This window comes from Serinus canaria, chromosome 1, assembly GCF_022539315.1.
Source record: "Serinus canaria isolate serCan28SL12 chromosome 1, serCan2020, whole genome shotgun sequence".
Classification (NCBI taxonomy): domain Eukaryota; kingdom Metazoa; phylum Chordata; class Aves; order Passeriformes; family Fringillidae; genus Serinus; species Serinus canaria.
The window spans coordinates 46,514,267-46,540,339 of NC_066313.1; the positions used below are offsets into that span (position 1 = coordinate 46,514,267).

A 26,073-nucleotide genomic window follows, 5' to 3' on the forward strand; every position below is an offset into this window, starting at 1 on the left:
AACTTTAGTTGAAGTCCTGACAGGACTGAGGAAGAGCGAGAGAGAGAATAAGAAGTTGACAGAAACCTAAGTTACCTGAAAATTTAAATGTAATTCAACGCAGTTTTGTTGGACATTCTTGTTGGCTCTTACTATTTTTAAAATGACTTTGCGCATCACCAGTCACAGTTGAGCAAACATTTAAACAAAAACACCTGTCTGGAGATGCACAGATGTGAGCATCTTTCCCACCAGAAGGCAGAGCTGCTCAGCAGTACGGTCAATGTCACTTCTCTGTATGTTTGGTAGTGATTTGGCTTTCAGGAAAATTGTGATTTTCAGGTTTAAACAGTGGACACAGCGCAAATACCATCTCAGGTGTGAGTCATTGAACTCTTGTGCCTTTTCCCAGCATTGTCTTTAAAGTAAATTGTTAGAGGAAAATATGTCATACCAAAGGCGACAGCCCAGGAGAAATGAGGCTGCTGCAGCTCCATGTCCTGGCTCCGGCCAAGAAAATGTGTTCCCAGTTGGCAAACTGATACAGACCGGATATATACAGCCCAGCCGTGTGTATAGGCAGCGTAAGGTTAGGTTATGTGATCTAAATACATATATACTTGGCCAAAATTACGCCAGCCCTTGAGAATTACAGAGGTCTCCGAGTACGTTGCAGAGATACTGTTTTTGCCATTACGAGGAGTCACCGAGCTCCAGTGGGTGCTGACTGTCCTCACGATTTAAATAAACGACTTCAGGGAAAGTCCTTTCAGGACGATTAGAGCATCTCGGGAGGCTGGGAGACAACCGGGAGCGGGGGAACGCCCGGGAGCGGAGAGACACCCCCAGGGCCCACGGGCGAGCTGGCGGCCGGCAGCGCCGGGCCCGCGGAGCCGCGCAGCGCTGCGCTCGCCCGGGGACGCGCCGGCACAGCCGCGCAACACCGCGGGGCCCGCACGGCGGCCGGGAGGGGCCCAGTGCGGCAGAGCCGGCAGTGGATTTGGGAGCGCTGCGGGACAGCAACCGCGCCGGCAGCCAGCCGGGACACGCTCGGCTTAAAGGCGCCATCCGAGCGGGTGCGCAGCACGGGACCACGCTCATCAGTGCCTGTGGATGCGGCACGAAGAGGAGAATCGAGCGGCACCCCGGCTGGGAGCCCAGGCTCAGTCTTGGGTTTCAGCGCCTTTGGGACTGTCGCTGCGAAGTTTTCAGCCTCGTCCCGACAGCCGCCCGCCCCGGCACTTCCCTGCGATGGCGCTGCTGGACGTGCCCTGCTGTGGGCAAGCCTTTGCCAGCCGGAGCAGCCTTTTTCGGGATCCAGCGGGCGAGCAGCCGTGCGGCGGCAGGTCGGACAGCGGGCAGCGCTTGCCGGGGGCCGAACCCGCCGGGTCCGCAGCCGCCCGCCCCGCAGCACCGTCCCTTCCCCGCTCCCGGCGCCGCCACCCCGGCCCCGGCATCCCGCGGCGCCCCGGGAGGCATCAGGTTGACAAGTCCCCTTGGCCGGTCTCGGCGCGCCGGGACGTGACATCCCTTTCTGACAGTGTCGCCCCCCGGGGCTCATCCTCCGGCTCCGGGCTAGGCTGGCGGCAGTCCGGCTGGTGTCGGTCCGGTGGGCGGCTGTCCTGCCAGGATGGGCAAATGCTGCTCCACGTGTTTTCCCCCCTCTCTGTGCGAGGACGAGACGGTACTTTTGCCTCTTTTTTAAAGTCCTTTAGGGAAAGGGAAGGACGGTAGCGGTGATAGAGCCTGTGCTGCTGCTTCTATCTAGCTGGGGTCGGTGGCGGATGCGCTTCCCGGGTGGCGGAGAGGGAGCGATGCTCGGCTTGTTTGCAGTGTGCTGATCTCCCCTTCACCAGGGACAGGTCTAAGTGTCGATTTCTCATGCACTGCAGTGCCTTACATAAGTTTATCCTGCAGTCTAAATGAAAGGGTTGGATGCTCGTGAAACAAGGAGGGACTGCTGGCATCTTCTGTAGCAACAGTCGGTTTGATGTTTTGCACTGCTTTTCTTACATTTTTAATAGCTGTGTGGAGTACAAGTTATAAAGGAAACTTGCAGAGAGTTTTAAAGTTTGAAGAGAGATTATTCAGCCTCTAGCTGTCCTAAAGTTTTGCATCTCCAACAGAGGAATGACTCTTCAGTTTAGATGTGAAACAAGACAAAACTACCTGTTTTCTTATGTTTGTGTGAATCTAAATCAAGCACATTCCTAGGCACCAAAATGGGTCATGTAAGAAATGTCAGTGGAGAAGTACATAGAGAGCTACCAGCAACAGGAAAATAGCATGTGCAAGAGAAGTTGTGGGACACTTTGAATACATAGTTTTTTCCATTATTCTTCTGGAAATTTGCCTGGGTTTTATGTACAGAAGAGTGAGAAAATGAATATATGCATTTAATTTGCTTAATAGAAAATATCTTGGCAGAAACACATGTTTGTGCAATGTATTCTGTTAGAGTTTGGCTTTATGGTATATTCATATAACTGTTAAATGAAAAACTGATAGTGTCTCCCATTTACCTAATGATAGTTCAAATATAGCTTGAGATGTGCTACTAACCAGGGTAAGAAAAAATGTGTGGGTTAATATAAAACTTGGCAAAGTGCAGTCACTGTGGAATACCTAAGTTCTCGTAAACTTTAACCAAACTTTACCCTAAAGGTTGTTATGAAGAAGGATTACCTGACAACCAACATGATTGAAGAGCAGTTTTAAAATGCTTCTTTTTAAAGGAAGATTGTAGGTAATTTTGAGTATCAGCTGCAATGGGATTCAGTTATTGCTTCTACAAGTGTCATCTGAAATATTTATTGGTACAAGAGAATTCCCAATGTATATGATCCTCTTTCCACTTATAATATAATACCTTGCCACAGGGAGGTCTGAATATAGCACAACAGTGACTAAGCACCATTTGCAGGTCAGGGGTTTTTTTTTTAGTGTTTTGGAAGCTCTGCATAGAAGGCAGCTGTTCTGGAGGAGCACTTTTAATAACAAATGCCACAGAACATCCGTGTGCAGAGAGTTTTTAGGAAATACTGTGGAGAACTGAGAAGTGTTTGCACAGTGGAGACTCTGTACATGTATTTGGATCTTAGAATATAAACAAACATGTAAGTTGGCTGGGTGGAAAGTCATGTCAATTTGGGAAGGTAACTCCAGGCTCCCATATTTGCTTCCTAGCTGCTGGTGACTTCCTCTGTGGGTCTGAGCAATTTTCTGGTGTTCCTTGCCTGATCTGACCCATTTCCATTTCTGTGATGGATCTGCTATTACTTACCTATTGTTAAAAAGTACCTGGAGGTTTACTTAATTAGTATTTCTAATTCATTAGTACCTCTCAGTTTGGTTATAGCTCTCAGAGGAAAGACATTCTAAGAAAAACCTCAAATCTGCCTCCCCATCCCTCAGTTATTCCTGGTCCAAGGTGAAATCTCAACTTGTCTCCTTGATGATGTTCCTTGATGATGTCTACCTGTCATCTGAAGCTCCGTGCAGCTAAAGCAGAGACTTTCATTGAAACACCATAGGATTACAGAATAGTTTGGGTTGGAAGGGACCTTTAAAACTCATCTAGTCCAAGACCACTGCAATGAGCAGGGACATCTTCAATGAGATCAGGTTGCCCAGTGCCCCATTCAGCCTCTGCCCACAAGCTTTCATCACTACTTCCTCTCTTAATCTGTTTGGGCAATGCCAGCATCTTGCCCATCCTCAGATCCATATGCTGACTTCTCCTACCAAGTTATTTTTCTAGGTCCTTGCATGCAGTTATATCTAAATTCAGCTGATTTTTTTCTGAGATACACTGCTAGGTTTGGCCACTGTTATTCGATTGTACAATTCCCGTTTTCTTCCTACACCTCTGCCTACTTGCTGACTACCTGCCTTGTTTTCTGGAGCTGTTGCACCAATGTAAGTCATGCCTCAGTCCATCCTCAGTGTGTTTTGAGTTGAATGGAGAACTCACATGTGCTATATTCTGTGTCTCTTTCACTTGCTGAAATGTTGTCCAACATCAAGCCTTTCACAGGGGAAATATTGGGAGGTCTGTGTGCTACAGAGCTCATGATAGGAAAAAGAGTTGCTACTGTGTATTCTATTCAACAGAGCAGTAGGACAAACATCTCATTCTGCCTGTTTTATTCTACTTTTCTTTCTGTCTGAAGAGATGGGACGTATTCCAGGCACAAGATTTAATCATTGTGTTGCAGAGTTCAGGAATAAGGAAGAAGTTTTTCTTCATCTCCGTCATGAGTGTAATCTTATTTTATGAAAATTACTTCACTGTCAGAGTGATTTCTTGGGATGCAGCCAACAGAAGACCTTTGTCATCATTTTTCTAAAAAGTAATGCGGTCCATCATTCATTAAAAGTACATGAAAAGTAAATGTGACAATTTAATTTGTGCAAAACACAGTTTTGTTTTCACATTTTTGGGCACACACAAAAGGAATTCCAGACCATATCAAAGAAATCTTTTTTTTCTTCCTTGGCATTTAATGGCTGCACGGGAAATGGTGGATATTTGCACCATCTCCTCACAGGGTCTCTGATCTTTTCACCTGCTGAAAACAGGTGTGCACACTCGATGAACCTTACCAAACCTGAGTTAGATTTGGCCCCTGGATGCTCACCCGCAATGGCTCAGCTCCAGGTGGTGACCTAGTAGAGAATGCCTGCAAAGCTCCTTTGATGTGCTGAGCCTTAGTGGATGCAAAACTCTTGGGAGGCACCTCAGCTCTTTGCTCTCCTGCTGGTTACCCTGTCTTCTCTTTCAAATAATTTGTTGAGATAATTCATGAAGACTGATCAACCCAATGGACATCCTCTTGACTTGGTTTCTTATCCATTTGTTTTGGGGAAGTTTTCCTTGCGTGCTTGTGAATTTTTGAATTGCATTGAAGTTTTGATAGTGGATGTATAGGAATCTCAGCACTGAACATGGTAGCTTTACATTCCAAAGTCAGATTCAGATTTGCCCTACTGTAATGTTTGGCTTCCTTAGTGCTGGCTTTCCCAGTTCCCTGGCTACACTGACAGTGGAGTGCTGGTTATCTGCAGAGCCACACTGCTGATAACAAGCAGGGGCTCTATTTTTTTGCATTGCTGTCGTGTTTACAGCGTCACAGGAGCATGTGCAGGCAAACCCATCGTGTCACACTGACAAAGCAGGTTGCAGCTACAGAAGATGTCAGGGATTCGTGAGTTCACTGCACATCCAGGGAACTATGAGGCTGACTTGATGATCAGCCAAAACTGCACCTCGCTTTTCTTCCACAGGAGGAAGGACTCATGCAGGATCCACTCTCCAGAAGAACCCTCTGAGAAAGAGGGACTACTGGCACTTGGCACTGAGGGCAGCCCTTGCACATCTGATCTCCCAGGAAACATAAGTACGAGGTCCCAAAGAGCAGACAGGAAGCTCTGACTAAAATAAAACAGAGTGCCAGAAGTGTTGGCAGAGCAGGAAAATGACAGCCAAGGCACCTGAGCTGTGCTGATCTGGCTGCTGGAGGAGGCCCCAGGGGCTGCTCTGCTCAGGAAACCACAGCTCCAGCGAGATGGGAGGCAGACATGACCCCCACTGCCCTGGTGGGTTGGTGTTCATGCTGGAGATGGAGTTATGGGATAGCATGTTTAAGCTGGCACCATGGCAGTTCTCCACATTTTTGGAGAAGATCTCACTACCAAGTGTCCTCAAGGGAAGGAAAAACCTTATCTAAGATAAAACATCATGTAAAATGTGGAGCCTGTAATATTTTTTAATGGGGATTAAAATTTTAAATGCTTTTTCTTCCAAAAAAGTGGGGTTTTTACTTACTTTTAACAAGCCCATTGAGTTCTGCTTATCAGTAGGTGCTGGCAATGATTTGTGCAGAGCTCCCTTGCTTTGAATGGCTTTTGTTTCAAAGAATGAGAGCTGGTAATTTGAGTGGGTGCTTCCCATCTGCAAGTCCTGCATCCAGTATATCCCTGAGCACACGCCTTCAAGGGCACCAGGCCTGGCAGTCTGTCAAGAGCACTTCTGAAAATGACTCCAGTGAGCTAATCAAACCATATGGGCAGATGCAATGGTATTCTCCACAAGGAAACCTTCTCCTGTAAGACTGCTGGTTTGGGAATATATGTGAAGGAATCTGTTTTTTGAATATATCAGGCTGTATTTATCTGGATTTTTTCCCCTAACTTTTTGACTAATTAGGAAAAAGAAATCCATAAGAATCCACATAATTTTATTCTGAGCCTAATGCAGTTGGTGAGGACTGGACACTGCAGTCCTGGCACACAGCCCCCTGTGCATTACTCAGCAGGGTATGGAGCCAGGAGGAGTCACTGGAGGAGCCAGGCCTTGCATTCCTGGCTTCTTCCCATAACTGAATAAGAAAGATGCCCACATCATCTGGGTCTCCTCAAGCCTTCATGGCTCTCAAATCAGTTCAGTTTATCACTCCATTTACAGCAAACTTTCTGGAAAGGGTGTAGTTTGGATCTGGTGGAAATAATCCCAAAAGGGCAGTACATAAAGGATTAATTCAAATTCCATATTCTATTATTCTGATATTACCAGAAATTAAGTTGTGGTACTTCTCTTAACAGAATTAAAAGTTAGGTGCAGGAAAAATACACAGAAACATTAAGTTCTGAATTTTTTTTCCACTTTCATTTCTGTAATATAGAACTGACTTGCTATCTTATCTGCTATGTATCCTGAAGCCAAACTAATTCTGTCTGTGCCCTAGATTTTTATTAGCCTTGCTTGCTTAATACAGAAAGATTTGGTTTCTAGGACTCCTTTTAATTCAACTTACTACTGCACTGCTTTTTGTATTGAATATGATTTTTCTGTAGTGTCCTTTAAGGATTCTTGACCTTTTCTAACCTGGGACATATTTATAGTAACCTGATCTAGTTTTATTAATCATTAGTGATCTTCCCAGCAGGGTACATTCCTTTGTCTTCTTTCTAATACGATTCATGGTACATCCCAATTTAAAGTGGCCATATGATTGAACTGCTATGCTGGGATTTATTGTACTAAATCAGACTCCAGTGGATGGAGATAAGAATTTTGTTTGTCAGTTTGCAGAGCACTAATCAGATATCTGCTGTCAAAGTCCTTGAATTTTGGTAATAATACCTTAACATTGCTCATGTAAATATGTTTTAATTTTCCTTTAGCTGATTCAACTGTTTTACTTCTTAAATATTCAGGTTTCTTTTGAGACTAGTCAAGGAAAGGACCCCTAATAAATAAACTCACATAAATAGATGTGGTGTGGTATTTTCTGGGCCCCCAGGACGAAGCAGGAATTGAGAATCTGACTCCATGTTCTTAGAAGGCTAATTTATTATTTTATGTACTTATATTAAAGAATACTGTGCTAAAACTATACTAAAGAATAAAGAAGGGATACAGACAGAAGGTTACAAAGAATGAATCACGAAAACTCGTGACTGCTTCCAGAATCACAGTGATTGGTCATTAAGTCCAAACAATTCTCATGAAACCAATCAAACAACCACCTCTTGGATAAACAATCTCCAGACCACATTCCAAAGCAGCAAAACAGGGAGAAGCAATCAGATAATTCTTGTTTTCATTTTTTCTCTGAGGCTTCTCAGGAGAAGAAATCCTGGTGAAGGGATTTTTCAGAGAACATGACAGTGACAATGTGGAGATGGGCATGAACATCAGGTTATTAGTGGTGTTTGTATGGGAATGCTCACCATGCATAAAATGGTGTGAGTACAGCAATCTGCTCTGTAAGTTTGACTCTGTGAACATATTAATGTGATTGGAGGTGGCTAAATGCAGGCTTAAATAGATGAAAAAAAATTAACAGTTTTAGTAAATCCATCTTGTACATGTAGTCCAGCCACAAATGATACACAGACTGACCACAAAATTATAAAAAAATAGAGATGTCTTTGTAGGAGTCACTTAGGAGTGAACAGAGTATTCTGCACTGCCGTGTGCACACAAGTGTGTATACATGTAGACATGCAAGGTACTTGTAGCTCATAAATTGTAGCTCCCAAGCTTGATTTAAAAATTGAATTAGTTCATTATAATCCCACTCCCCTCCCCTAAAAGTCCCCTAAAAAAAAAAAAAAAGTAGTATGAGCAATCAATCTAATCTGCTTTACTAAATGAACATGTGAGAGTGCTTATCTGGGATAAACCTGGGTACTATACATATTTTTCTCTCTTTTTCCTTAAACAGAATGAAAATGCTCTTGTGAAAATAAAGGAGTTAGGAGTCGAGCTTGCAAAGATCAGGGAGGAAGTTGGTAAGTAGTACAAGAAAAGTAACAACAAAGAGATTTTCTCACTTTACATGAAAGCAGTTATTATGATTCTCTGTGACCTGGGGAGGTCCACACATGTGATGAAGTGTTTTCTGAAGCCCAGTGGCAAAGGGTTTTGTGATTTTGCAGGGAGCCTTGATTTTACCTCTTTGCTGTGCAGATGAGTTCATCACCACACACACTCGCCTTTTCTTTATCACCACGCACACTTGTGCATCATCTTTGCTACACAAATTGTTCTCCACAAATCCATATAAATCCATATAGCTTCTGTCCTCAAACACCAGCACTGCTGAGAAGAAAGCACAATGTGATGAGAAGTGGGAGCTTGGGACCATTGCAGCGCACAGGAACAGGAAATGCATCACCAGCTTATGAACTTGGCTGTGTTTTGCAGTTCAGCTAGAAACCAAAGGACACCAAGCTCAGAAATTGCTTGTTAATATCTCTAAGGTCTCTTCCTGGTGTAAAGACAGAAATAGCAGTGCATCCCATTTGGTTTGTGTGTTCCCTGTATATCTGCATGCCCCTCTTTTCCTTTTTAGTTCTGATCTAGACAGGAGAGAGAGTGTAAAGATAATGCCACTCCTGAGAGAAGGTGGGCTTTTGCTCTGGCTTCAGCCAACAGGCTGAGTTCTTCTGGGCTTAAATCTTTCCAGAATGAGTGTGATGTTGGGTTCATCACAGGGCAAATGGAGAGCAGGACCACTGCATCAGGGGACACCCTGAGCACCAGCAGGTGTTGGAACCACTGATGATTGGAGCTATGAGTAGAGGGGACCTCTCAGCTTTCCCTGCATGTGAGAAGCCAGTTCCTGGGTTACCCATTAAGCACAGACTGTGTCATGTGGCCAACAAAGGGAGGCTCAGGCCAAACCCTTGTGGAATGGGCAGGACTGCAGATCCTCCCTGTGCTTTGCCTTCACCTTGCCCATGACAGCCCACTTCAGAAAAGCTGAGCACAGCTCTTTTCAGATGCCCAGCATCTCGTGCTCCCTGCTTTGCCCCTCTGAAATGCTTTGGCTGATTGTCATTTCATAGAGAAATGTCCCCAAGGCCAGTGTATAATGCAGCAATAGCAATTCAGGTTTCCAGTTATTCCCTGGTGCCTGCCTTCCTCCATCCTCTGCATCTCTACAGCTCTTACAGAAGAATTGCTGCCACTGGTGCTTTCTTCAGGCAGGGCACATCTGAAGTTCTCAGTTCAATAGCCACTTCTCATTTGAGAGCCCTACCTCAATCTAGCAGGTTGGGTTTGCTCATTTTCCTGAGTGCTTTTCTAAGTGGCGGTGACGTGGGAAGTAAAGAGAGGTTCAGTGCTGGAGATAAAGAGCTCTGCTTCCATTTACACCATGTTTGTACAGCTGGTGGTTTTGCTGGAGAAGAGAACAAAAGGAACAAGGGTATAACCAGTGTCAGTTTGGGGGTCTCAGTAACAGGAGATCCCCTCTCTGCCTGCCCTTGCCACTGCCCTTGCACATGCAGCAACAGACACCTCCTCTGCACAAAGCTGAGTCCTGGTGGCACATGTGGGGACAGTTTTGGGCACCCCAGGAAAGCAGCCTGAGCTGTACTGCTTCAGGAGGGAGATAAGCTGGAGTTGTGCATGGGCTTTCTTCCTCAGAAAGGGAAAAGATGGTGTGAAAGTCCTTTCCTCAGTGGTCCTGTGGGCATGTGTAATGGAGAGGAGTCATTACAGGCCACCTCTTCTTCCCACCACTCTGGAAGACATGGAGATGCTGAGCAAAGGCTGTTTGTGAGTGACACAGGTGGCTGGTCACCTGCTTGGTGGAGGAAATCCTCTCTCTGCAGCCCTGAGATGCAACATGGCCAGCTAGATCCACTCCCACCAGGGATGAACAAAAAGATGAACATGTGTGGGTACTGCACTTCAGCAGAATGTGAAATAATTTATCAAATTCATCAAATCTTAGCATATATCCCTAGATATGCCTAGTATATATCTCATATCCTATTACATAGGGAAGGTAAATGACTGTGCTTTTTAGTATAAGTCAAAAGTTGCTGCACAGTCTGTTTTCCTTTGGTATAAAATTACAAAACTGAATTTCGTGAAACAGCCAGGGTTTAAAAACTGTGGATGAGGTGAAATGGTAAATGCCACGTACGTGAGAGCATTTTTCATCAGTGCAGCTCTTTGCAGTGTCTGAAGCAGTCCAAGCTGAGGTTATTACTGCAGACATGAGGGTGCTACTGGACACATGCACCCCACCTGTGCTGTAGGAGGATTGTTTTGGTCTCACTTTCAGATGGATCAGTGTGTTGTACAATATTGTACATGATTTATGCAAATGAAGAATGAAACAGTTCTTTATTTGACAACAGCAATCTTGGGTGATTCTATGAAGAAATTCAGGGAAAATCAGAGCGTGTTATTTTGACTACAACCAAGCTGTAGCTCTGAATTGCTTCCAACACTTTCACAAGTAGTTTTTCATTAATTTAAAAATAACCAGTCCAGTTAAATAGCATGGGTGTTGGTCAGAAATTCCTGATTTCTCATGTGTAAACTCACCATGTCAGACTCACTGGTGCAAATGCCTGAATGAATCAGTAAAACAAGGATGGACTTGCCAGGTTTGATACTGGTAGTGAGTCCAACACTTAGTTGTTTAGGCAACAGCTGTAATTCAGAGTTATGATTTGGGTGCTGAATGTGCTTGGTTTTCACAGTGTGCAGTCTTTAACTTCAACAGAAACTGCAGGATTCTGCTATGCAAAGCAATGAAACGGCAACAGAGAACCCACTGTTCAGAAAAAATAAGAATATATGCTTAAGGAAAATTCTTGTGGTAAATAAAACCATTTCTGAAGCAATAGCAGCAATGTACCATGTGTAAAAATAGCTTAGGGAGACCTGCATCCTTCTGGAGCCAGGCAAAATACTGAGGTCAGACAACACTGTCCACTTTTACCCCCAGCCCTCCTGTGAAAGTATCACACTGTGGGTGAAAGGGGAAAGTGATTCTCCCTTCCCAGTCCTGGGGAGGAACCTTGGCCTCTGTGAACACTGAGGGACTTGTTATTTAAAGCAATAAGGTTTGCTCATGGATTTTGCTAGGAATAGCAAGGCTAGGAAAACATGACAAGCAATCGTTCTGCACTCAAGAGACCGATCTTTATAAATTATAAATATAAGCACTTTTCAGCTGCAACACTGAGTCTCTTTCAATAAAGAGGTTTTGAATACCAGCTGTTTCCCTTCAAACTAGTGGAAATTAAATGTCAAAATTACCTGCTCCTTCACTGTCAGACCAAGGATGTGAAGTGTGTTGAGAGGAGGTATGGAGATGCATAAAAAACCTAGATGAAGGAAAGGCAATGAGATGTCAAGTTTAAAATTTGTATTATCTGTGTTCTCAAGCATTTCTAAGCCAAAGCTTTTGTGCCATCTCCTCCTGGATATGCTTCCCAGTCAGAGGACACTTAACCTGAGTGTTGTGGCTGTGATTTGTCTGTGATTTTGGGGCTGAGGCTCAGGAAGAAGAGCCCATTTCTCGTGTCAGAAGGAAACAATCCCTCTGTAAGGCCACAAGACACCAGCCCCAGTTCCCACAGCGGCTGCACTTCTGAATGCAAAGTGCCAGGGCTGTGAAGCTGCACTGTGGCTCTGACTGTGTGTGGTGGGGGAAGGAAGGTCAGTCCAATGGTGATATCTACCTTTCCCTCACCTTCCCAAACCAGCCTGAAGTTGGTTTTGTTCATCTGTTGTGACTCAGTGCTCAGGGAGTAGGGAAGCTGCAGTAGCTGGTCCCATTTAGCCCAGCACACTGATATCCCAGGAAATGCCACCTTGTGTCAGAGTCATTTCCAGCCTGTAAGCAGCAATGCAGATCCTACAGAGAAGGAAGAAGAAAACCAGGGTGTAACTCTTCAAAACAGACCAGTAATAGCTGTGCTCTGCTTGTCTTATTCCAAGTCAGTAATACATTCATATAACTTTTCAGAGTCATTTTTTCTTTTTTCTACAAGAGTAGTTCACTTTAACAGTATCCCTGTCTTGATTCCCGAAAGATAAATTCAGAGTTTTCCAGCGGCATTAGCAGGTCATGTGTTCAGGCATCTGTTATGGGGTCCCTGCTGGAGATGACCCAGCTGTTTCACCAGGACCACACAGCTGGCTCCAGCAGGGCAGGCTCTCCCACACTGGTTCCTGCTCCCTGGGCAGCACAGCTGCAGACCCTTGGGCTCCATGGGGGCTGCCTCCTGCTAAGGCTGTCCCAGGAGAGCTGGGCACAAAGGTCCATCCCCCTGCTGAGAAGAGATTCAGTTTTTCCTCAACACCTCACTCCTCAGCCTCAATTGTCTTAGTCTGAGACTTATGGTAGGGATCACTCCTTCTCATTAGAGGTGTTTAATATTCTGTGTAGGGAAAATTGCCTCATTTGCTGCCTCCAGGAGCATTGTTGGGTGTATGGGAGCATTCCATGCTAGCTCACTTTCCCTGCTTCCCTCTTCCCTCCATTTTTCACCTGCATTGGGGTCTAATTTGTGAATAGCCCTGTATTTCAGGTTACAGGATGTGTTTCAGATGCACTTGCTTTTGGTTAGAGCATGTTTCATTTCCCTGCCCTCCCTGTGTGCTGGGTAATCTCATTAGAGAGGCTGGAGAGAGATGGGGTCCATTATATCTCCTATTTAAACTTGAGTAAGTTTGAATTCTACTGAAGGCAGAGCTGCAAGCACAACCCCTCCTGCTCTGGGATCACTTTACATGCCAAAGATAATAAAAAAGCAAAAAGCAAGAGAGAGGGGTTAGAGCTCTAATCCAGACTGCCAGGAGACGAGACATTCCAGCTAATGTACCATTCCATTCTGGATATAAGACAAGTGGGAAAGCTTTCTGTGTCCTGCCAATGCGGTGCTGAACTCACTGGGTCACTCCCTTTTTGTAAGGAGCAGACAGCTTGACAGGGACAGAGTCCCTCACAGTGCTCCAGAAAATACCAGCATCAGAACAGGAGCCCAGCAGGATTGTATTTGCAGGGCATCCCCACAAAGGCAGGAATGATGCATCTGATTCCATGTTCTCAGGAGGCTAATTTATTACTTTGTTATACTACATTATATTAAAGAATACTATACTATACTAAAGAATACAGAAAGGGTAATTACTGAATGCTAAAAAGATAATAAAGTAAACTCGTGACTCTTTCCAGAGTCCCAACACAGCTTGGTCCCCATTGGCCAATGAGTCAAAACAACTCACACCAGAATCCAATGAAACAATCACCTGTGCTAAATAATCTCCAAACATATTCCAGGCGAGCACAACACAGGAGAAGCAAATGAGATAAGAATTGTTTTCCTTTTCTCTGAGGCCTCTCTTGCTGCCTTTCAGCTTCCCAGAAGAAAAACCCTGGGCAGAGGAATTTTTTCAGGGAATGTGAATGCCACCCAGCAGTGTTTCTCTGTCTGGGCATACTGAGCAAATCTGGATGTTGGTGTCCAGTAAGTGTGGAAGCAGAGCTCTAAACAGGGTGAAAAATAGCTATGTGGGGAAGGGAATGGTTAGCTTGGATGTCAAACTACCTTGGCATGGGTGCACCTAACATGAGCTGTGGGGACAGCACTGGTAACTTGAACAAATTGTTGCTGTCCTGGGAGAAATGAGCACGGTCTGACACCGCAGTAGAAAGAGGCAGGAAGATACAGATATTGAACAAATATGTTGTCATAGGATAAATATGGGTTTGAAGCATTCAGCAGGGAGCCAGCTGCTCCCAGTCCTCTGACTTACAGTGCCACAGGGGTCTGTGCATGGCACGTGCATCTTGAAAGGCAAGGGAAGGATAAATATGTAGTCAGTTTGTTCAAAAACCTGATCATCTTTCTCAGTCAACTGTGAGTCTAAATCAGAAAGAAGATCTAGCAGTGCCTTTAGAAACCCACTTCTCCTTTAGTATTCTGAATGTTATGGTCATGATGATTTTAATCACTTCTTACCTGTTAGATCTTTACAAGTGAGCAAGCTTGCTCTGTAAACATACTCTGGCTGATCTTGTCCATCTTGCATCTAGTCTTCAATATCTGGATTTTTTTGTAACTGTTCTTTAGCAAAGCAAATGGCTGAGGACACAGTGTTTGTGACATTGCTTTCCTGGGACCTGGGGGAAAATAAAGGTGAGGAACAAAATGGGGAAATAGACTGATTTTCCTTGACTTGATAGAACTGTTGGAAAACACTGGTGTGAATTCTGAGACATAGTCACTGAGTTAGTTCACTGGAGCAAAAATTTCACACTTTCTGATTGCCTTCAGTGTGAGCCTTTCATTGTACTCTCTGATGCCACGAAGCACACAAGGTGGTGGTTTGAACACAAAAATATTTTAAGCAAGTGTGCATTAATGGATTTGAATGGTCCTTGCTGGAGTTGGAGACAGGTTTATGGGATGAGCAGCTTCGAACTGCTCGAAAATGGGATGTAGGAGATACAAATCCTTTTGGTCAAGTGGTAAGTCATACCCCTCGTACAACAGAGTGGAGAGAAGCACCGAGCTCATTGCCCTACCCACAGGTGCAGTGCCCCTGCCTGGTCCTGGGCAGTGTGAGGACTGTGTGGCCTTGTCTCCGCAGACCTGAACACGGCGCGATGGAAGGAGCTGCTGAGCGAGAAGGAGGAGCTGGAGAGGCGCTTCCAGGAGGAGGGGCAGCAGCTCCGTAGGCAGCAGCAGGAGGAGATGCAGGCCTTGGAGCAGCGGCTGCAGCAGGAGTACAACACCAAGAAGGAGAGCCTGCAGGAGCAGCACAGGCTGCAGCTGGAACAAGCCAAACTGGAGCACCAAGATCAGGTCAGTCTCCACCTGTTGCCTTTGAAGAGTAGTCCATTCTAGTACTGATTGGGTTCAGGTAATGGAATACATTGAACACTCCAGAAAGATACTGCTAATGAGTTATGAGTGGGAAAATGTCATCCTGAATAACTTTACTGCTCTTTCTCCCTATTAGTTCCACTGTTTTTTCTACACACTTGTCTATTACATTGCCATGTCTTGTCTTCACATGTTTGCTGATGCTTTACAATAAAAATATTAAGATTAGCTCTGCTGCCCACACATACCTGCTCCTCAACCCACCTATTTTAGTCAATTTATGACTAAAACCAAGGGTTATAAGAATCTGTTCCACACAGGTAAGGCCAGCAGAGCCAGCCCATTGTTATTTGCTAGTTAAAGGGCAGCACAGTGAAGCTGTGCAGCCATGCAACACATGCTGCCTAAACATCAAGCACGTGATGCACTCCAGGTCCCCTGATTGCTGCCCCACCACTCAGCCTAATCTCTTGGACTGTACATCCCAAGTGTTTCTCCTTGCTTTGCTTTCTGTGTGTAGGCAGGAGTATTCTCACAAGCAGCTGCTTTTGTCTGGTTTTGTCAGATCAAGCACTGTAACTCAATGCAACTGGGCTGGTTTGTCCTGGACAAACTACCTATTTCTGTTCAGGAACTGATTTCTAAAGATGTACTAGAAGGTGCTATCAAATAGGTCTTTATGTTCTAAATCAGATTTCTAGAAATATTTCTCTGTAAAGGGTTAAACCTATGCTGAGCCATGTCTTTTGGTTCTCATTTCAGTTTAGGCAAGTTGGTTTCCTTGCAATGCCCTTCAAAATTTCTGCTTTTCTTTCTGATATGAAGGAGGGGCCATGTTCCCAAAAGCCTGACAGTTTTTTCCTTCCACTGTGTTAGTGTGTCAGTCTGCTTGGGAGAAGATGTTGGCTCTAGCTGCAAAGGCTTACCTCTCCTGGATCACCTGACATCAGCATTTGTGAAGGAATTTGTTCATTTTTTGCTGAAATAGCTTAGAGCTTAGCTCTGCTGCTCTTTGAAGTGCTTCTGTGAGCTCTCAGGCCCACAAGAACAGATGTTGATTCTTCTCCACTCAAGCTGATCAGTGCAAGAAAGCTGTTCAAAGTCATTGTAGGACTTGACTAGAAGTATGCTTATTTTTCTCTTGTTTTCATCTGTTGTGACTCTATTCATCCTCACAGAGGAGCAGTGGAAACACATCCTTCCCTCTCTGGGGCAAATAGTTCTTGGTTTGCTCCTGAGCTCTGTGTTCCCTGACTGCTGAAAATAACACAAACGTTCCTCTCCATTGCTCTCAAAGTGCTTCTGTGACTCTTGTATCTCAGAGCTTTAGCCCATGTTTTCAATTCATAGTTCAGTTAGCATGATGAGTTTTAGCAGGTTTTCCCTTTGAATTCCTACTCTGCTGTGCACCCATCCTGTGTTGAGCACTCTTGGGTCAGTGGGGCTGACAGGCTTTGCTGGAAAGCTGCTCACCAGCCTTTCTTGGCCAAGGAAATGGAGCTCTTGCACTGCACCTGAGAGAAGCCTTGTGCTTGAGCTGCCCGTCTGCGTGAGGGGGATTTGAATTTGCATTCTTGAAGGCAATAACAATAGCAAAATCCTTCTGACCATGGATCTGCATGTGTTTCTGTATCCATAAATCTAATTTGGAAGATCCTCATCCCACTTTCATGGTTTCCAGTCACAGCTTAACATTCCATGCTGTGTTGCTTCAGCCACCACGTAGTTCAGTATGAGATAGCTGTTCTTTGTTTGGGGACACATTTTCTGGTCAGGTTTTGAAGGTTCAGCTGTCTCTGAGGTGGTAGCAGAGCATGAGAGCCGAACTCCTCACAAAATGATCTTGTGTGCCAGTGCATTCTCACATCTCCTTGCAGCTGAAGGCAGAATTGCAAAGTAAAGGCTGTGATCCCTCTTGCCAGTGTTTCTCACTTGAGGTGCTCAGCTCAAGCTGTTTTGCCCAGCAGCTTACTGAATTTCTCCCTCTAGAGCTCCTCTTGATTTTACTTTATTGAGCCTTAAAAATCCCACCTGAGGTACTTTCCATAGCCAGAAATAAATATGACTTGTGTTAAGTGAGGTGATCAAGCTTACAGGGTAAGTTATTAGCATCCAAGAGAGCTGCTTCCCAGTGCCAAGTTGACTATCTGCCATGGAAAACTGCAGACAGGACATCACTCTGGAAGATTAAAGAGAGCCATGTGGGATGGGGATATGAAACACACAGAAGGCAGAAAAATCCCTACAGATAATTTGGGACATATTTAACTGGCTTTATAGATAAATAACTTGTCAAGGATGGTGGCAGCAAGAGGAGACCCCTTCACCTTCTGAAGGTGTGGGCATTGAGGATAATCACTCCTAGGAGGTGCTGTTCGGCTGAGAAGCAATTAGGGTACAAATAAAGGCTTCAGCAAGGGCAAGGTGAAGAACATGGCAGTGCTCTCAAGGCTTCAGCTTGCAGACATCACATACAAGGACACTGTGCTCTGGGAAAAGCCAGGTGACAGTCCTTACCCCATTAGTAGCCCTTTGAGTCACCCACACATTATTATGAAAATTAGTTTGGATAATTTTAAATTCCATGTTAAATGCCCAGCTTACATTCTAAGAGCATGTTTTCTCCAATATGGTTGGAAATTTGGCTTCTGGTGGTTACCTAATACATATGTTTGACAACTAAAAGCAGTGAAATAACATTTATTCCAGTCAAGGCAAACTCAGGTGAAGTAAACTTCTACCATTATTTACATAACTGTGAGCAAATAAAGCTATTTAGAGTCAAGTCACTTAGCCATGAACAGAACAGCTGTTTCACTGTAAATATAAAATAGTTTGATCCTCTGCCTTGCCAGATATCACAGATAATAGTGTGTTAAATGTAGGGAATAAAATCACTGTGGTTACAAATCCCAGAAAATCAAGTTGATGCGTTGCATTCAGAAAGTGCTCTGGACCACTGAGCACTCAATCTTCATCAGGATTTCTTATTGTAGCTCCTTTGATGATTCATATCAAAAGACCATCATTAGGGATCTCACTTTGCCCTTAGCCAAGTCTAGTAACAAACAGTGTACTGAAGGAGTCCCAAACCCAAAGGGTGCTCTGGAACACAGCCCTTTTCCAGCTGCATTCCTCACTCCCATGATGGTTGTGGGCTGTGTGGTCATTGTTATAACTTAGACAAAAGGAATGCCAAGACTTCTGAACACTTAATAAACAGCATCTCCACCTAAGGGCTTTTTGACCTTTTGCTTTCTCATGTACCTCTTCATCACCAATGAGTTAAAAGAACAAAAATACCACAGCAGTGACTACATGCTACCACTTACGGCATCAGCATGGCAAAACTGGCTCAGGTACTGGAAGTGTCACATTCAGTCGATCCCTTTGCTGTCCCCAGCTCACTGGAGCTCTCCAGCTGTGGCTTGTCAGCGTGCCACAGCCTGTCTAACCATGTGTCCATGTCTGTGCTCACTGTTGCTGGAACAGGTGGAAGATCTCACAGCTGTACATGAAGCTGCAATGTCACAGCTGGAGAACAACCACATAGTGGCCATTACAGTACTGCAGGATGAGAATGACTGCAAGATTCAAGGTAAGCCACAGACAGCCCAACAGCTACACAGCTGCTCCAGAGCAGGAATTAATGCTGTAGTGACACTGTGCTTCTTCCTCCAGAGCAGATTAGACAGAAAATTTGTATTGGTCCAGTGCTTTCATGAAGGGTGAACCACCAGATTCATGCTAGGGCAGAGGGAGAGATGTCTGCAGTCTACAGCATCTAACTTTGACCTGGGATTATCTGAGGGGGATCTCTGGGTCAATGATAAGTCTTTCTTTATGTGTTGCTGAAAATAGAATCCAAATTCCACATCACTTCTCACACATGCTTTTTCAAGAGCCTCAGATGCTCATGAGGATAGAGCTCTTGGGATAGCTCTGAATTTAGGTGCTTAAATACCCACAGGTGTTTCTAAAAACAAAACTCATTATTTCCAGTAGCAAACTTCTGGCCATGCTGAGTAGACCAAAGCCTCTCACTGGTGCAAATCTGCACCTCAGCACTGTTACCTTTATTTTGTGTTGGCTTGGCCACAGGATTGATGCTGCAGACAGAGCTCTTCTCTCCCTACCAGTTCAGTGTCTAAACACTTGCCTTTGTGCATGCCTTGGCTGACATTTAACAGTAATCTGCACAATCTCCCTATTTTTTCCTATATTTTAAATATCTCTAGTAGGTTTTCCCATGCTTCCCAGACCAAGCCATATTGCTTAGCTCTGCATTGTGTCAATTGGAGACACGGTCCAGAGCATAACATGAACTGAGAACAGTCTATTCTTCTCTCTCATGGGCAGAGAAGGTGTCTAGCATAGCATTTGCAAATTAAAAAAATGCGATTTTGAAAATAAATAAGCAAAGAGCTGATCTTGCTTGAGGATATTCTTATCTCTCCGGTTTTTCAGTATTTTCTGATGATAAAATTCAGTTATGATTTATCAAGGGTCTAGTGGCCGAAGTTTGTGCTCCCTGCTCCTGGTGCGGGTGTGAAATGCCCTCCTGTGCCTGGAAAAGGCACTGCAGCCCCTGGAGCGGTGTGTCACACATTGCTGCTGGGACTGTGGCTGCTGAGCAGGGCTCAGGGGGCAGAACCCATGGCCTTGGCAGGGAAAACACAAAAAACACAGTGTCCATATACTAAAAAGACAGCTGCTACTACTGCACTGAATGGTGATTGGATGCCATTGCTTTAGAGATTAAACTTTATTACACTTTTGGTTATTAGTACACCCAGGGTGAGTTATTCTAGCAGAAAAACCTTTAATCGAGTTTTTTGTCTTCTCTGTCTCCCTGCTGGAATAAACCTCTTAACTTATCTACCTCAGCTTGGGGAGAAGCACTGCCATTTGTGTTTTTGCATCTCAGGTGGTGGGCCTCCTCTCTATCCCCCCAAAGAAATTGCAACTCAAGCTTTTAAATGTATCCAATTTTAAATCCTTTGGTCTGGAGATTCTCACTCTGAACTGGCAAATGGCCCATTGTCAGACTGACCCTTTTCAGATCAGAGTGCCGGGGAGCTGAGAATTCTGAGCAGATCTGAAAAGTCAGAATCTGGCCACATAGAAACAGAGGTATCTGCAAACAGTGAAAGATCAGGAAACTCTGATTTCCAGAACAATTTACCTAAGGTCACAGAACATATTGCTATCGGTTTCCTATTCCATATCCATGTCCTAAAACTGCATCCCAAATTGCACTTGGCTCATGACATGCGTGCTCTCAGACCCTGGTTTGCTGGATTACACTCAGTAATTCATGTCTGTGTCACCTCTCCAGAACTGAATACTGCTCACAAACTGGAAAAGGCACAACTGGAGGAGACTTTTGAAAAGCTGCGTCTGTCACTCCAGGTTAGCAGTTTCTTTGTTTCCCATCCTATGCTGCTGCAGGGGAGCAGCCCTGGACACGCTGCCAGCACACCAGGCTCTTGCCTCCTTCCAGCTCTGGTACCTCCTGTGCTCTGCCTGTCCAAACTGGGATAGAGCAGCCAACCCTCGGGATTTTTCCTCCCCCTGGGCTGGCTCACAAGAGAGAGAAAACTTAAAGGGACTTAAAGGCATCTGGATAAAGAAAGAAATCTCTTTTTGACCCTGCTGGCAAATTTGAGCCCTTCCCTGCTTGATGGGGAGGACTCTGGCGCCTGCAGTGGCTGTGAGCATCACCCTGTCTGCATGGTCCCTGCCTGCTGGCACCCCCAGGGCTCAGAAACGGTGACATCTCCGTGCCTGGCCCCGTGCCTGTGCTTTAACCTCTTCCCTGCTGCCTGAATGTGGGAAAGCCGGTCCCACGCTGCAGACACACCTCCAGTCCCACCGGAAGGCAGTGCAGTCCCGGGTGTGGGCTGCCCCAGGGCTGCCCTGCTGTGCAGCCAGGCTGGGGATGGCTGGGTCAGCCCTGCACATCGCAGCTCCCACATCCCAATGTTTAACACCAAGGTCAAAGTTGTCTCATCCTTCTAAAAACTCCGTGCTCTTCTCACTCCCCAGATGAAGAAACCACAAGGAGGGGAGGGCAGAACTGAGCCCCTGTGACACAAGCTAAGGTTGGAAATGTGTGATCTAGTAAAGGTGCCAGAGCAATTAGTGCAAGCCCTGTTTGATTTCACAGGCAGAGATGAATTGCAATTTTAAACGCCCTGACTAGCACACATTGTCGCACTGCTGCGATAGCTCAAGGCGTGTCAGCAGTTTTGCAATAAGGGCTGATGTAATGTTCCAGACAAGAAATCACAACTGTGAAAGATAAAAATACCATCTTCACTGCAACTGTGGATTTTACAGGTGTTGTATAGGTAGAAATGCCTTTGAAGGTAACAGAAATATGATTGCTTAAAATAACATGTTGTTCCCATGTATAGCTCTGAGCTGAAATGATGATCATTTAAATTCCACTCCACTAACTCATCAATGCTTATTACCATGTTAGAAGCTTAGAAAGGGGAAGGAAACAGGTATCTCCTGCCTCATTTGGACTCTAAGGACCACACAAGTGCATGTGAAACAAATGCCAGCTCTTCCAAGGAAGGACATGTCTGTTCTCATCCAGCACAAGGTGATGGGGTGATTTGGCATCAGCCACAGGTGTTACAGGGATTTTGTGATTCCCTGAGACTTCTCAAATACCCATTCTATGTTCAAGGGGTCTGGCATAAAAAATATCACCTTACAGGGGTGTCTAAGCCTTATTTAGCTTCCCTGATAAACCACTGCCTGGTTTGGCAGTGCAAACTGACCCATATGAATGTGAGTGGCTGCTAAATCAGCTGATGTGTTAATTGGTGTGTTTCCCCCCCAGGACCAGATAGACACCCTCACCTTCCAGAATCAATCTCTTAAGGCCAAAGCAGACCGGTTTGAAGAGGCTCTGAAGAAAAACACTGAGGAACAGCTGAAGGTAGATAACTGCTAACTATACAGGCATCAAGATACACGTTTCTAAATATTTCACATCACCTGATTCAATGAAGAGCAATTGGATCCTCACTCCAGGGGCAGGGGGCAGGTCCCAGCTGAGACCCCAGTTATTGAGCTCTGAGGAAGAGTCATGAATCATAGTTAAAGGGGAGACAATATCAGGGGTCAAATATCAATGGGCTGCAGAGGTCCAGTCCAGATAGTTTTCACAGCACTGATTCTCCTAAACCACAGGGTTAGATGGAGGAATCTCTGTCTTATGGCTGAAGATGTATGTATGGCTGACATATCCAAATCCCTGATATATTTCCTAGATTGTGCGAGCTCCGTATCTACACTTAGAAAAAGATTTGAAGAGCTTAAAACATGTTCTGGAAATGAAGAACCTCCAGATTCACCAGCAGGAGAAGATGATTATGGAGCTAGAAAAACAGGTGAGTTGTCACTTTTCCTCCAGAGGAGACATCACAGAGGTAATAAAGGAGAAGTTTGGTTACAGGAGATGAATTTAAGAGAGGTGAGTACCCAGTGAGTTTGGGGCAAGACACAGTCAAAGAGGTTCACATCCATCAATCTGGATTGCTTCTTCACACAGTACCTGCTCAGCATGTTGGGTTAGACAGTGAGGTGAGTGGTGGAGGAAGAATGGGGGAAAGGGAAATTTGTGGCAGAGTACACCAGCCTGCACCATATGCCCCTGCAGGAATCAGGGCTGGAGAAGGCACATGGGGGAAGATTGAGCCATGGTGTGTCTTGCTGCTGCTCCTGCAGGCATTTAGGGAGCCATGTGTGGATTAGCAATACTCAGCAAGCAGTCCCTAGCAATGCTTAGTCTAGAAGAAGTCTCTCCAGCCCTCCAGTAATGGTTTTCTGCAGGCTCTGCTGCTTTCTCCTCCTTTGCTTGTGGGATTCCCTAATGAAGAACTCCCCAGCTCACCGTCAATTACATTTTTTGTGGGAAAGGGGATTCATTTTGTAGAGCATAACCTGCAGTGACAGTAAAATACAGTGTGGTGACAGGATGAGGCAATACCTCAGCTGGGAGCTGTGGCAGCTGGTTCAGCACAGCATTCAGCAAGATTTGTTTCCATTTACAGGGAAATTTGAGAACTCTGGTGATTATTTTGCTGAACAGATGCTTTAGTAAGTGGATGTAGAGAAAAGTGCCTCTTTGCAACTGAGGCTTATTATCTCTGCTCCTTCCAACGTGCTACTCTTGGAGTTAAGCCAGGATTTGGAAACACATTGTGGGGGGAAATCCCAAACAACAGCCTCTGTAATTCCTGGTTCTTTAGCTGCTTTTGCTCATTAACTGCATAAGAGTGCACAGTCCTGTTCCTGCCCTTTATCACAGTAAAACACTGGGTCTGCTGTGGCCCAAAGGCACAACTGCTTTCCATCTCAAGATACACCTTGAAAGGTGTCCTGGAAGTGCCAGAGCACCTACAGGACATCTCCAAATGCTCTGGAGCCTCACAAGGGAGCAAGAGAGCATTTCAAACACAGGGTCAGCCTTGGCTCCTTGGCAGCTGAAGGGAGGCTGGAAATGCAGGTGGCATAGCTACTGCTTGTGAAAACTGTTGAAGAAGCAGAGAGGGAGCCCATGATGGTGGGCTCCCTCTCAGAGCATTTCAAAACAGAGACAGAATCCATGTGCTGCTCTAACAAAATAAACTGGGACAAACCAGAATATCTGAGAATCAGGAATATCCTTTACAATTACCTGCACAGACCAGAAAACACAATCTAAAACTGATGTCTCCACCATTAAGTGTGAGTTATTGCTATCCCCAGTGCACAATATTTTGGATCTTTATGAAAGGTTGGGAAATTCAATAACCAAGCTCACACAGAGATAAGGTTACCCTGTGCTATCTTGTTTTCTTTCAAAAGTGTTGAATTCAGCAAGATTTTCAGCTGGACTAAGGTGATAAAGTATGTCAAATTTCAAAGCTTGGGGAAAACAGGGAACCTGAGGCTGTGGAACATACCTGTAAACTGCTACTGATGTCCTCAAACTCTGCCCTTGAACTGTGCTGAATACAAGCTACCTGTGCTTGGGAAAGGAATTTCTATTAATCACAACTTAAACTTAAACATCTGGTTTAAGCCTGTCGTTTAAGCTGACATTGTCAGCAGCAGTGAGAAGAGTCTACAGAGGCCAGCCCACCTCATGAGAATGCAGCAGCACTCTAAGGCTGCTGGTGAGTGACTCTTTCCTCTCCATAACTGAAGAATCATAATCCTGGAGGCTGGATGTCAGGCTGCAATGTCTGGAAGATGTACATCATCCCATCTTGCCCTCCTCCTTCATCACTAGGCTGACTGTGGGAGCTCAGCACATCACTTCTGATGTCCAGAGCTACCGAGAGAACCCTTGGGGGGCTCGGGGGTCTTGGAATGTTGCCAGAAGCACTTGGTGGCTTGATTTTGATCCATCTAAGGATGTGCCACCTGTGTATGAGGAAATGAAACCTATGAGAATCACTCGGGTGTGAATGGTGAAGGGAAAACATAGTTATAGGGTAAATCACAGATTTTGGGGTTTTGGTACAGGGGGGTTGTGGAGACAAGTTGGAGGAATCGGGGCATGTCTCAAGACTCTTCTTTCTTCTTCTTGTCGTCCATCTTCTGTGGTGATGTTGGCACTTGTGGATTGGTCTGGGGTGAGAGTGTATCTGGTGACGAGGGTGATAGGTATTGGGGATAAAAAGTAAATATGATATAGGCAGTTTTTGTTATAAAAGATGTGACCACCTTGGGGGTGGCCAGAGTGCCTTTGGCTGCCGTGCTGGTCAGATCCAGGTCGGGCAGAGAACGGACTTTGTAGATAAGATATAATAAACAATTCTGAAGACCGAAAAAACCTGGAGTCCAGACTCATCTTTTGAAGCCCAGCCTGCCAGAACCATCCTAAGCGTGTGTGGGAGCAGAGACGAACAGCCGAACCCCATAGCTGACCACTCATACCACAGTGCTGGGCAACTTTCCATGCTGGGTGCTCCTCAAATGTCACCAGCACTTTCTCCAACGTCTGGTAACTCTGGCTCCTTGGGGGACAAAAAGCTGTGGGGCACCACTGAGGAAAACATCCATTTGCACTGAACAAAGCTAAAACCCTCCTCCTCCTCCTCAGTGATAAGTAAGGGCAGGCTCAGCTCTGTCCCTGCTCAATGCTCTGCTGGTGGCCCCAGGTACTCCACCAGTATGATTGGTGGTGTGAGTCAGATCTCTAAGTCTCAGCTGCAGTCAAGAAAACCACCTCCACCTATCCTCAAATTTTAGAAATTGCTCCACAGATTAATATAGAACAAATTATCTTGGATCGGGTGCTGAGTGTTCTTCGGACTTAACAAACCTTCTTTTGCTGCAGGTTGAAAAAAATTTAAAACTGGAAGAAAAAATCACCATGCTGCAACAGCAGAATGAGGAACTCAGAGCCAGGATTGAGCAAAATACTGTCATAACAAGGTTTGTGCTGGTATTTGCAATCTGTCTGAGCTTGAAAGGAGGCCCCAGATCTTAACTGTCCAAGGCTAACACTTATTTCAGAAGGGGGAAAACTTATTTTCCCCTGAAAATATATTTGTGTTCTGCTCTGCTTATTAAAAGAATATTTTTATATTGGGGTTTGCTTCCTTTAACGTAAGGAAGGCCGTGTATCTGTCTGTGTATTTCCATGATTTTGACATGCTGCTGAGAACAAGCTTGCCAGTGGTTCTGATCTCAGTATCAGTGCCCTGAGACCTGTTAGTCAGTGGGTAATGAGGATGCAAAATGGAAAAATCCTGGGAAGACAGCCTAAGGATGTCATTGTCACCCAGGCAGGATTAACCTTTGGCAGGTTTTTTCATCAGCACTGCCTTTTTGCAACCTTGTCACAATGGGACAAGGGTGACAAGGCTCCTTGTTAGGTGACATATGAAGAGCAGGGTAGGATAGTCCCTGTCCCAGACAGTTTATATCATG

The 26,073-nt window shown here is 45.1% G+C and overlaps 2 protein-coding genes across 4 annotated transcripts in view; both read left to right on the forward strand.

Annotated features, from left to right (window-relative positions):
* The window catches only part of PAN3 (poly(A) specific ribonuclease subunit PAN3), a 550,273-nt gene that overhangs the window by 517,719 nt on the left and 6,481 nt on the right, over positions 1 to 26,073 (forward strand). The window lies entirely within an intron of this gene.
* Positions 1 to 26,073, forward strand: part of MTUS2 (microtubule associated scaffold protein 2) — a 262,673-nt gene that overhangs the window by 233,482 nt on the left and 3,118 nt on the right. For all 3 annotated transcript variants that reach the window (XM_030234714.2, XM_030234715.2, XM_050971105.1), the window contains 7 exons: positions 8,211 to 8,277; positions 14,894 to 15,108; positions 18,622 to 18,727; positions 20,468 to 20,541; positions 21,986 to 22,084; positions 22,419 to 22,538; positions 25,478 to 25,575. In XM_030234714.2, the coding sequence (XP_030090574.2) occupies positions 8,211 to 8,277; positions 14,894 to 15,108; positions 18,622 to 18,727; positions 20,468 to 20,541; positions 21,986 to 22,084; positions 22,419 to 22,538; positions 25,478 to 25,575 (779 nt within the window). The remainder of the gene's footprint in view (positions 1 to 8,210; positions 8,278 to 14,893; positions 15,109 to 18,621; positions 18,728 to 20,467; positions 20,542 to 21,985; positions 22,085 to 22,418; positions 22,539 to 25,477; positions 25,576 to 26,073) is intronic.